Below are 12,812 nucleotides of genomic sequence, written 5' to 3' on the forward strand. Positions count from 1 at the left end.
GCTCTATCGTTGTCTAGGGGATAATGTATTGTCCGATGGAAATATAAAGTCAGTCAGTTCATGCAAGCTGCAGTCTTTGGGGACCGCTGGGTTTGCAATGGTTGGAGAGAGAGAGAGAGAGAGATTTTGAGAAACTTGCTGATTCCTTTTATGATTTCGATCCGTCAGTCTCGTTGGTGTGGCCATTCACTTGTGGCCTCTCCTTTAGCTAAACCGTTTTCCATGGTGAGCCCGACAATCCCAGGCAAGGGAAGGACGCACACGAGCCTCCTAACAGCTGTCGCTATTAAACGCTGTCACGGGATTTCTAGTGTTTCTCCTGGTGCGTCTAAAGGGGTTGTTCCCCAAACCCTCTTTTATCCTTACTCACAGGGTCTCAGATGTCAATCCGGTTGGGATGATGCAATCCCTCAACCAGCCCCACTCTGGTCGTCCCCTGAGGGAATTCAATGAATAGTACAGTACTCAATACACAATTCCATCTCCAAGAGACAGTAGCCGTTATCAATGGTTTTGTTTCGCTGAGGCTAGGACACATTCCAAACCTTGTGGATTCTCTCTCATTTCCTGGGTCCCAGACCCGAATTAATAGCGATCTTGCGATTCTCAAAAAGGAGGGGGCGACTTTGTACCCTTCGGCCCCTCAGAGTTGTGGCACATTCGTAACAACGGTCACTGTAGTCTTTCTTGGGGTAAACACACGTATAAAGCAGGTGTCTTTTTTTCGTAAAAGCGAAGATCCTCTTTGGTTAGCGAAAACATGTACTAATGTAGGTCTTTCATAACAGTGAGTTGTCGCAAAACGAACATTCGAAAACTGGGGGACACCTGTACATATCCCACCTGCAATAGAGCTTGTGGGTACAGGATAGGACTGTATAGTCATCAAAGATCTCACCGTTAAAGGAGTGGACGTCGTCATCGGATTTCGATGGACAACTGAAGAAGATAGCAGCAGCCCAGACAGTAACTCAGATGTTCACTTGATTTGCAGATTTTCCCAGATTCTGTGAGCGGAGACTCTGTTTTATGAACAGAGCGACACGAGCTTGCTAATAAACAGTAAGTACTTTCAAGCAAACTGTTTGAAAATTATTCCCTGGATCTGAACCCAAAGGCCTCTGGTAGAGAGGCAGATCGACATCTTGGCGCAGCAGCAAGCAGGGTCCCAATATGTGGCAGGTCCCTCGCCAGAACTGACTAAGTGAATAAAAGGACCGTTGGGGTGAATCAGAGACGAATGGGCCCACAAGGTAAGCTTTAACCTTGGTTCTTCTCTGCTCTCTGATGACTCTACTTGTTCCCCCATTTTGGCGGGGAAAATCCACTGACATGACCCAAAGGGAATAAAAAGGACAGGTGGTTCAAGTTCCCCAGAAAGAGGACGGGCAGTTTGAGTCCTCCGGAAAAAGGAGACGGGTGGTTTGAATCCCCCAGGAAGTCAAGGTGGGTGGTTCAAGTCCCTCAGAATAACTGAGAAGATCAAGTCTTCCAGTAAATCAAGACGGGTGGTTTGAGCCCCCGGAATAAATTAAGTTTGAGTCTTCTCATAAATCAAGACAGGTGGTTCGAGTCCCCCAGAATATGACGGGTGCGCACTTAGACAACGGTGGGGAGGGAGGTGGGAAGTAGTCGGTTACAGAAAATAATAGACAAATATAAGAAAAGACAATTGGCCTGCAGGAGGTACAGTTGATTTAAATTTAAAAGAGCAGACAGAACAGGGAATATGGAAAGGGCAGGTGGGGAAAGTGTATGGTTGCCTGATTGGCCCATGGCAACAAGAGGCAGAGATAAAAGACAGGCATTAATTAAATTGTTGGACCGATAACACTAAGTGAAGAGGGATAGACTGACGTGATAGATAAGGCAATCCTCGGTGTTGGAAAGAGTTGAGAGCAATTGTAAAGTATGGGATAAGGGACAAATACAGACAAAGGAGATGGGAAAAGAATTTGTATCAAAGGCAAAACATAACAGCCATGGAAGAACGAATAAAAGGAAAAGGGAAAGGGAAAATAAAAATAATTCTGGGGTTGCCTGCCTCTATCCAGACATACCGAACGATTCCTCAAACGACACAGATAATGATTGGGAATGGGTACAGCGACCGAATGATCCCACCATACTACGCACAACTGTGCGTAGTATGTTGGCGTCTGTTTTTATCACGCTCAGGCTCCCCACTCCTATATGGTTCTCACCCTGGTTGGTGCCTCAGTCGCCACCGACCGATGTAATTCCACCAGAACAGTTGGGAAGCCCAATACCCGTTTCTGCCTACACGCGCAGTCAGACTGGACCTCTCCCAGACCAGACCCCTGAACAAGGGTCATTGGTTTTACCGGGACTGATACAGACTCAGTAGCAATTACCCATGAGGACAGTTCTTAACCTACAAGCCAGAGTGGCAAGACAAGCACCTACTATGCAAATCCACAAGTCCTGGACCCCTTACAAACTCTGCGTAAACTGAATGCCATCCCTGACAAATAGGTCAGCCCCCAAGGGTTATGTAATTATTTAAGAATTGTCCTGACTATTCAGTCCACTAGATCCTGAGACTTGTTCCCTCTAGCCATGGCCGCCCTTACTCTGACTAATCAGACACGATTCACCACTTGGCTCGGACATGGCAACTACCACCAGTTAACTGCACCCTAGCAAACCGAAACGCAGATGACTGAAAATATATTGGACGCCTTGTCCCACGTTCTGGCCCCCTGCATAGATGTAACTCAAGTCTCAGAGTGTAAACCCAGGAAAGGAGAGACCCCAAATGATTTCCTAGAATGCTTTCATGCCCTTTACTCTGCACAATCAGATAAGTGTACACAGCAGGGAACCAGTCCCCACAGAACTATGTTCCCGTCCGCCAAGCCCTGCCCAGCAAGGTGGCCAACAAGGTTAAAGTCAACAATATGAACTGGTCAGAATCCACTCAAGCTTCAGAAAGCCATTTGAAATTAGTTTGTAGTTCACAAAGACAAAATATTTCTAGGAAAGCTGTAAATCAGATAAAGACATTCATTATTTATCACTGTAGCTGTATTGACAATCTAACGCCTTGTCAGAAAGAAGTGTCATGGTTCAGTCTTTCAAAGCAAACCACAAAGGCCATCTAAAAGGGAAAAATGTTCATTTAAATTTAGTACATAACATTTCAATGGGTGGCTGGAGCAGTCTTCTATATTTGTTTTCTTTCCTTGTGACTACTTGGGTGCTCACTTGATTTGCTGATTTTACCAGGCTCTGTCAGCAGGGACTGTTTTATCAACTGAGTGACACAAGCTTGTTAATAAACTGTACTTTTAAGTAAACTGTGTTTAACAATTATTCCCTGGGTCTGAACCTAAAGACCTCTGGTAGAGAGGTAGATCGACATATGCATCCCTTGGAGTTAAAGAATAACTTGCACAAGACCATTGGCGTCAGATTTCCAGTGCCTTGAGGTAGATACTATAGGTAGCATAGCTCTCAAAAGGTATAGTGAACAATTCCATGCATGAACTTGTCTTCTATGTATAGGTGTTAAAACCCTGTGAGGTATGCTGATAAATGTGAAAATGGCTCATCAGTAGACAGGGAGGGGAAAAAAATGGGACAGATAAGAGTTAGGAGTTGGGAAATTTTATATCCAAATATCTACAAATCCAAAAACTATAAATGTTTGAAGGAATGAAACATTGCATGTGTAGAATTTAACAGACATCGTCAAAAGATTAACAGGTAATTATCAATAAAATACTTGGAATTAAAATGACTAAACTTTCTGTAGCAAACATTTCCACTTGTATCAATATCACCTGACAAAAAACTGACACCAATTACAGAATGGGACATTCAAGTCAATTTTCAGAACAAAGAGGTAGATTTCAAAGAGCATCTTCAAGGAATAAAGGCCGGTGATTAGAGAAGTTTAGGCAGGATATTCCACAGCACACAACCATGACAGCTAAAGGCACAAGCACAAAAGGTAGAGCAACTAAAATCAGAGATGTCCAAAAGCCCAAACTGGACACACTTATCTCATAAGGTTATAAGGCTAAAGGAATATTGTGTAAGGCAAGACCATGAAGGATTTGAAAACCAAAGTGAACATTTTAAAATGGTAGTGTTCTTTAACCAAGAACATAGGTCAAAAGGAAACTATTAAAGTTAGTATGCAATAGACTTTTCTGTGGGAAATTTAAGGGGAATAGTATGAAGAATACCTTGAAAGCAAAGTGCAAGAATATGTTATGAAAGTCATCTGTCTTCTTTGCTACACAACAAGTTCATAAGTTAATTTGGACATTTAAGTGCTTGCAAACAGAAAACTGATGTACCATTTACACATATATAACGGGGAGAGCCACAACATAAATAATATTTTAACAGCAAAGTGAGGAGTACCATCCAAAAACGCCAGCTTTAAGACAGTTTTTCTTTAAATGTCTCCATCTTTCCAAGCTGACTTAACTAACATAAAGCAATAAAAAATAAAAGTCACTAATCAAGACAATTTAGAATTGGTAGCAATAACACAGAAGCTGAACATTGAAGTTTGCAGGTAATATTGCTAATTGTCAAACATATTTATGGCAGACACCTACAATATATCGTATGTTCCCCCAATACTTAAAACAAAAATGTTTCTTAGAACAACTTCACATCTCAATTTAAGTATTTAATGATTTTCCTTAATGCTCACCTTCCCTCCTATTATGAGTCCAGCTGAAAATTCATGGTTTTTCCCCACTTTCCGAAGGACTTCAAAGGTCTGATAAGCCAATTCTCTGGTGGGTGATATAATGAGAGCACCCATTCCATCTTCTGAAGTCCATTGCTGACGATAAAGACATTCCAGTACCTGTGGAATGGCAAAAAATAAGTTGTTGAAGGCCAGTTCAAAAAAAAATCACTTTCTACCAACTTAGCATCACACTGTCAAAACTGAATTTGCATTTATGTGATTGCGTATTACAGTCACAACAGTATTACTATTTTGAAAAGTTTATATTTTTCAGATGCACAACTAACACACAAAGATCAAGTTGCATGTAAATTTATGTTCCATAAAATAAATATCCATCTAGTTTTTCCTGCCTGTCTGCTGTTCAACAGAATCCTTGCTAACCAATGTTTAATACTTCTGCCCTTCATTCCTCAAGTTGAATTTGATTCATTTTCCTTCAAAATTTATCTCTGCAACCAAATATCATTTTTATTAAATCTATACTGCATTCTCATTGCCAATATGTTCATTCTTTTATGTCAAGAACTAAATATTACTCCAGGTATGATTTAACCAAATATAAGCATACCTAAATAGCAGTGTATAAAATTGAGAACATTCGTTCTGCAGATTTAAGAATGACAACCATCTGAAAGCCCCACTTACCATTTACACCAAACTTTACCGCTGACTGAAATCCTGCTGTAGCTAATTTAATCCATTGCTTAGGCAAATAAAATTCCAAAACCTCATCACCAAACTACACTGCAACGAGGAACCATACAGTTCAAAGGAATTAGTGCACAATATTTTGCCAGTGAACACTATCCTACTTGCCCTCTTCCAGAAGGCTCTTTTTATAGAATATAAAAGTAAAATAGTAGTCAGGTTTTCAAAAAAAAAAGGACAATAAAATACCAAAATATTTTTCTTGTAATTCTTTATTTTACTACCATGTTAAACAAATATAATATTAATTAATCCTCATGGTAAGGTCCAAGGAGAACCAAGGCTTTCAGTGAAATAATATTAAAATAACTGGAATAGGGATGCAAATACAGCTTAGTCCTCATAGTAAAATTTGCAGTCATTTGCAATTATGGTGTTAGAGATACAAGTGAAATGGTTTATGTGTATTTGCATTCTTTCACTAAAAGAACAGCTAGATAAAAAAAGAAATTAAATAGAATTGTATTATAAAACAAACATTTCCTTTAGAAGTACTCAGTTTGCTTGGGCCAATGCCAAAGAAATCAGTTTTACAAAGCATTAAGTCCCAGTAACTTACAGGAATAAGAAAGGCCAATGTCTTTCCAGATCCAGTTTTTGCAGCACCAAGTACATCTTTGCCCTGCAAGGCGAGGCCAATTGTCTGCTTCTGTATTTCAGTTGGCAGGCGAAATTCCGCCTCCATCAAGCCTAGAAGAAAGAATACAGCTTTCAGATTTTCAAATCAGTTGAGCATCAGTACATTTGCTGCTTAATGCAACCATACTGTATTCCTCCCTCCAATCAAAGGGAAGCACTGCACTGAAAGAATCTATACATAAATAAAACATCTTGCAATATCAAGTGTCCAACAATGCGTATAACGCTGGTCCTTAAATATTCCTTTATCAATATAACCAAAATAAGATTACAGTTATCAAAATGATACTCAACTATTAAAATTATTTGGAAAAAAAATTTAAACCAAATACTGCCACACATCAGAAAAACCCTACTTCAATTAATTACCCATTATCACCTGCAAAAGAAAATACTGTAACATTATCTCAGTGGAAAAAGGGCTGGGGAGGAATGCAAATATCTACTTACAAGCTTCCATTGTCATTCCACTCACATACACAAAAGTTTTGATAATCAAAGTTCTTCCAAAATATGAACAGAAATATAATTACATGTTTCAGGGATAAATACTACATGAAACTGGATTGAGTTCTCATAGTGAGGGCTATATGAAAGCATTTTTCCCTAAAAATTGGAAATTCTTCCTGTTATCACCTTTTAGATGCAGACTCAGAATTTAGTAGCAAATGTTAATAACTTCCAGCTTACTGGCTTTTCTTTTATTTTAGGTCTGGTTCAAATTTCAAGAAATTATTTTTGAAAACTGAACAAAAATCGTCATTGTCAGGTCGCATCTGCCTATTTCCAGTTGGCAGACGATTTCCCTCCACACCGCTCTGAAATATTGGGAAATCATGTACTCGGTAGGTTACAGCAGTGGTTTGCCTTTGCCTTCTGCCGTGTGAGTTTACAGAGATCGCCACCTCTTGCAGTGGATGACCAGGACGTCTAAGTGCCTTGTCGTGCTCTTAGTGCTCCACAACTGTCTACTGGTCTGCCTTCTTGACCATTGCACCATTAATCTGACTCCTCTGCTCAATCTGCCAGGGCCACACTTCACACACTGGGATAGGCAAATCCCTACCTCACCAATGGTCAAAAACCCGTCGGCTACCTTCACCTGGTTTAGCCTGTCTGCCGAGATGGTTTACCAGGGTGTGGCCAATGCACCTACTACAAGTGAGAGCTGAGCGCCAGGTGGAGACCAAAGGTGGACGGGCTACCCTGAAAAAGGGCACAGCAGGCCACCCCCCCTCCAGAGGTGCTACCCCTCCCTCGACACCCCATACACAAAAATAGCACATTCAAATCCTTTAGAACTTATTTTGGATCTGCATTTAGAGCCTCAGAGCTGGGGATGCAGTTTTGCAAGAGAATACTGTTGTTAGTTTGTTTAATGCTTCAAATTAGATAACATCTAAATTTCCAAGTCAGTTTGCAATTTCAAACAAGACACTGGATGAACTCAGCCAGTCAGGCACCATCCGTGGAGGAAACAGGGACCGTCAACAACTCAGGTCAAGACCTGCATCTGGTCCAAACACCGAGCTTTTTAAAATCTTATTGTTGCTCCAGATTCCAGTATCTGCAGTCGTGTGTGTCTCCAATGTGTAGCTGGCCAGGGAATGGGCAGGTGATAATATTTCCATGCACTCAAAGCCTTGCTTCTTGCTGGTATAAGTCATGGGCTCTGGGGTACTGTTGGAGGAGCTATGAGTGCAGAGAGGCAGCAGTGTGCATCTCATATACTGCAGGGCCTTTGTATGTGACTGCAGCCACACTATAGTAGTGCTTCTGATGGATGGAAAGCGGTTAAATTTGTCCTGAATAATGTCGAACTTGGGTGTTGCTGTAGCTGTACTTATCCATCAAGTGATTCAGTTGGGCAGCATTCATAATCAGACTCCATACATAGAGGGAATGCTTTGACAAGTCACATGTCACTCAGGATACCCAATCTCTAACTGCTGATGTAGCCAAAGCATTCAAAGACCTCCAGCTGAATTCCTGACGACTCCCCTGAGGAAATTGGTAATGGATGATGCAGAAGTAGTAATGTTATTTAATTTTAAAGGCAAATTGTTGGATTTTGTGTTGGAGAAGGTTGGTATATGGAAGGTAGGTCATTAATGAACCAGCTGGAGATCTCTTAAGCTTCAAGACACTTCTGTACTGAACTCCTACAGTGATATCTTGACCTTCAACAATTACAACCACCTTCCTTTGTGTGAGATAGGATTCCAACCATTTGTGTATTTTCCATGCATACCCAATGGCAGGGTTTACCAGGGTTTCTTGAGGCCAAAAATCAGTGAAGGTCACATTGATAAAGGACAGTCACTCTCATCTCTCTTCACCTCAGGAATTCAATTATTTGGTCCATACTTGGACCAAGCTGCAGTGAGAGATGGAACCAAGTGAAACCCAAAAATTGGCATCAGGTTACTGGTGAGATTGTACCATCGATGACATCTTCCATCACTTTTTGATCATAACTAAAACCAGTTTGACTAGGCAATAATTAGCAAGATTCATCTGTTCATCCAAGTGTGATCAGTTGCCAGTGAAACTGATTGGCTAGAAACCCTCACTTCTAAAGCTAGGTCTTCAGTTCTACAGCCTCGATACTGTTTAGTCCCATAGCATTTGCTGTATCAAGTGACTAATCTTGATTTCACATGGACCACATCAAAATGGGTGAAGACTAGCTTCTATGATGGCGATATCTCAAGAGGAAGCCTAGATGGAATATGTACTCAGCCCTTCTGGCGGAATATTGGTTACACTGCTTCAGTCTCATCGTTGGCATTCACACTTTAGGCCTTGCCATCACAGACTAAGGGCATGTTTTAGGTTCCACCTCCATCTCCAAGAAGCTTCTTAATTCATAAACACAAGAGATTCTGCAGATGCTGGAAATTCAGAGTAGAATACACAAAATGCTGAAGGAACTCAGCAGCTTAGGCAGCATCCACGGAAAGGAATAAACAGTCAACGTTTCGGGCAGAGACCCTTCATCAGGACCATGGAAATGAATGATCATGTCTCAGACAGAGATCCTTCATCAGAACTTCACTGTCCTAATGAAGTGTCTTAGCCCGAAATGGTTTATTGGTTTCCGTGGATGCTGCCTGACCTGCTGAGTTCCTCCAGCATTTTGTGTTACTCTAGCTTCTTAATTCTACACCATAATGCATAAGTAGGTATGGCAGGTGTGCAGAACTTTGATCACATCATTTCACTGTGGAATAGTTTAGCTTTTTCCATTGCATACTATTTTCCGTAAGGCAGGGATATAATCCTGTGTGACAGGTCCACCAGGTTGACAGCACATGCTTAAGTATTGACCTTATTTTATACTTGAGAATTTTGATCCTAAATCCTCACCAAAGAGAAAATGTTTCCCCTATCCACAGAGTCCATTTTATAAACTCCTAATCAAATTTTCCCCAGTCTTCTCCAATAACAAACATGGTCGTAACCTCTCTAAACCGTTCTAGTAACTGTGTTCCCTTCTCATTCACAGGAAGCAATGGCATAAATCATTTCTGGACCTTAATGCCTTCACATCCTTCCAATTGAAAACAATACTCTAGTTAAGGCAAACACAATGTTTTAATAAAGATTTAATATAGCTCCCTTCCTTTTATACTCCACGCCTATACTGATCAAGCCCAGAATTGTATATGGCTTCCTACCTTATGGCCATAGAAATAACAGAAATTTGTTCTTAGAGAACTCAAAAGTCACTAGCCAAAAATTGTAGATATGGAATAAAATTTGGTGTTACAGAATTTATGTGGAAGAAAAGCAAATAAGAAACACAATGTATTTTCCCCCAACTTACATTTCTTTATACACACAGATAATGCAGCTTCAGGGTATATAAAATTGTGATATAGAGTGCTTTCTGGATTATCATTTATACCTCTGCTCCTATATCCATATTAGAACAGTCCACTTTATTCAATATTGCGTCTCTTCATTCTTCCACACAAAATGCATCATCTCACATTTCTCTGCATTAAACCTGATCTTGCACGAGCTGCATCAACCCCTTTGTTATCCATTGCTCCAAGGCAACATCACCACATCTAACCTATTAGTCCATTACATGAAGTTAAGCACTGATCAGGTTAACCCCTCATTTTTCTAAAAGTTAGGTCTGTGCTTTTTCATCCTCAGCTACAACCTCAGTTCTGGTACCATCTCTGAAAAAAATGACCAGGCACACAAAAGTAGGCAGTCAATCATAAATGTCCTATTAGTTTTCTTCTATTAATGACCCAAGAAAACAAACTAAACATGACAAGTAATCAACAGTTTTTGAAAGAGAAGGGCAAGGATATAAACAAAACATAACATTTAGATGACAGCCATGTACATTGGTCTTCAAGCGTCAATGAAACAGACCAAAAAAAAACTTATCTAGCCTCCCATACATGGTTTGACAATTTTTGAAACGTTCACTGTCAAAATTCCTTTCTCCCCCATTCTTCAGCTACTGTAACAAAAATAATTCAGTTCTTTGACCTTGAATGTTGTAAAAAATGCATTTCAGAACAGCAACAATAGCAATAAGTAGATTGACAAGAGCGTAGATACAGGTATGGTGGCCATCACTGGAGATGGACACTGAGCCAATGCCTAATGGAGGACATGATCCCATGGTCATCTCCATTACTCCCCACCGATTAAAGCATCAACCAACATTAAAATAGTCGCAACATTAAAATAGAGCAAAAAACCAACAGGTATTTAGCGCCATCTGTGTGTGTTTGACAGGTCTCCCTCTCTTCTCGCTAATACCATTGGGCATGAATCCCATGCTGCCGGTTTTGGGGGGCAGTTGTTGCCCTGTAGCCCTCTGGCTCCTGGACAAGCTTCACTCACCTCAGCACTGAATAGGCTCCTGCAGAGACACTTTCGGGGACTCTGTAACTTATTTTCCACGTATTTTTGTTTACCTTTTCTTTTTAAAAAAAAATATTTTTGCAATTTAATCAAGGCACTTCAGCTTTGAAGTGACTCTGCAGCCATCAGCACTTGCCACGACACTGAATAGGTTCTGTGGTTGTGGCCTGCTGCCAAACTCCTGAACTGGGTTCACTCACTTCAATGTTGAACTGCCTCTGCGGCTGTAAACTCACTTTCAGGGACTTTGTGGTTAATGTTGCATGTGTTATTCACTGGTATTATTTTTTTATTGTTTGCACGATTGATTCCCTTCCCCCCCCCCCCCCCCCCAACCCAACACTGGGTGTTTGACAGTCTTTGTTGTTTTTTTTTAAAAAAGGGTTCTGTTGTGTTTCTTTGTTTTATAGTTCAAACTTTGAAAATAAATGAACTCACACTCTGAATTCTACAATACTTTGGTTAAATGCAGAAAAATCAGTCAGATTTCTAACTTCCATTCAAGTAGGCACATTTTCACCCACAGATCACTTAGCTGCAAGCAGCAATAGATTAAATGAGAATACAGTCGGCCCTCCTTATCCACGGGTTCCGCATGTGCGGATTCAACCAACCGCGAATCGGGAAAACCTGGAAGTTCTCTCTCCAGCACTTGTTGTTTGAGTATGTACAGACTTTTTTTTCCCTTGTCATTATTCCCTAAACAATACAGTATAACAACTATTTACATAGCATTTACATTGTATTAGGTATTATAAGTAATCTCGAGATGATTTAAATATACGGGAGGATGTGCATAGGTTACCATGGATCAGGAATCCAAAAAAAAAAGTTCTCTAAGTTAGAACAGATACATGCAGTATTATTTAGCGTCAGTTAGTCAAACTTTTGTCTTAGTACATAGTATATATTTTACTTTTCTATACATATAAAACATTTAAGAAACACATGTATTTCAATAATTAAACCACTGTGCTGCTTAGCAATAATTGTAGCTTTCATCGGGGCAGGGCCATCACATGCTCCATTATTCTTACTTTATCCTGACTGTAGCCTAACGCTTTTCCAATGACCGATGGCGTTTCACCTCTTTCCACTCGCTTTATTATTTCCACTTTATTTTCAATCATGATCGTTTTCCGGAACAGAAACACTGAGGGCGGTGGGTCCCGAGGCAGCCGGGTCCTAAAGTCCACTGCACTGAGACAGGTTAAATAAGCTCCAGAGCTCCGCCAGGTCCTAAACTCCACCGACTTGAGCATCCACTTTTTTTGGTATCCACAGGGGGTCCCGGAACCAATCCCCCATGGATAAGGAGGGCCGACTGTACTGATCTCAGAGCAGGAGAATAAGCGAAACAGTGAGTGAGCAAGCAATATCCTGCTATGCTTCCAGTATTCCCAACTGGCAGTTTACAAAGCAATATAGAGAAAACAGCACAAACAATACATTGACTTAGATCAGTAATTCAAAAGCAATGGGAAAAGTAGAACAGAACATACCTTTAATAGTTTTTTTGGACAACGGAAAATCTGAAAATTGCAGTATCGCATTGGCATTTATCTGAAAGTCAGAAAAATATTAATTAGCACATTTCACAAAAGAGATGCTTTTTCATACATGTTGCATTTATTTTTCAAAATACTTTCCAATTACAAACTTTATAGTAGATCTTGCAACTTTTCTTACAAATAAGGTAAAAACTGAGTCGACTTCTAAAGATCCTCGTGAAGTCACACTCTTTCAGAGAACTACCAAAACACTTTAAATATTTGATAAGTTGTATCAACGGGATTTTATTTTGTATTCAATTTGAAGCATAAAACAGCCA

At 40.3% G+C, this 12,812-nt stretch overlaps 1 protein-coding gene across 1 annotated transcript in view; it reads right to left on the reverse strand.

Moving 5' to 3' along the window:
• Nucleotides 1-12,812, reverse strand: part of ddx10 (DEAD (Asp-Glu-Ala-Asp) box polypeptide 10) — a 313,215-nt gene that overhangs the window by 239,926 nt on the left and 60,477 nt on the right. Inside the window, exons 3-5 of the mRNA XM_059964262.1 lie at nucleotides 12,484-12,544; nucleotides 6,006-6,136; nucleotides 4,694-4,852 (exon numbers count right to left, since the gene is read on the reverse strand). Coding sequence (XP_059820245.1) covers nucleotides 4,694-4,852; nucleotides 6,006-6,136; nucleotides 12,484-12,544 — 351 coding nt within the window. The remainder of the gene's footprint in view (nucleotides 1-4,693; nucleotides 4,853-6,005; nucleotides 6,137-12,483; nucleotides 12,545-12,812) is intronic.

Source organism: Hypanus sabinus, chromosome 3 (genome assembly GCF_030144855.1).
Source record: "Hypanus sabinus isolate sHypSab1 chromosome 3, sHypSab1.hap1, whole genome shotgun sequence".
Taxonomy (NCBI): Eukaryota; Metazoa; Chordata; class Chondrichthyes; order Myliobatiformes; family Dasyatidae; genus Hypanus; species Hypanus sabinus.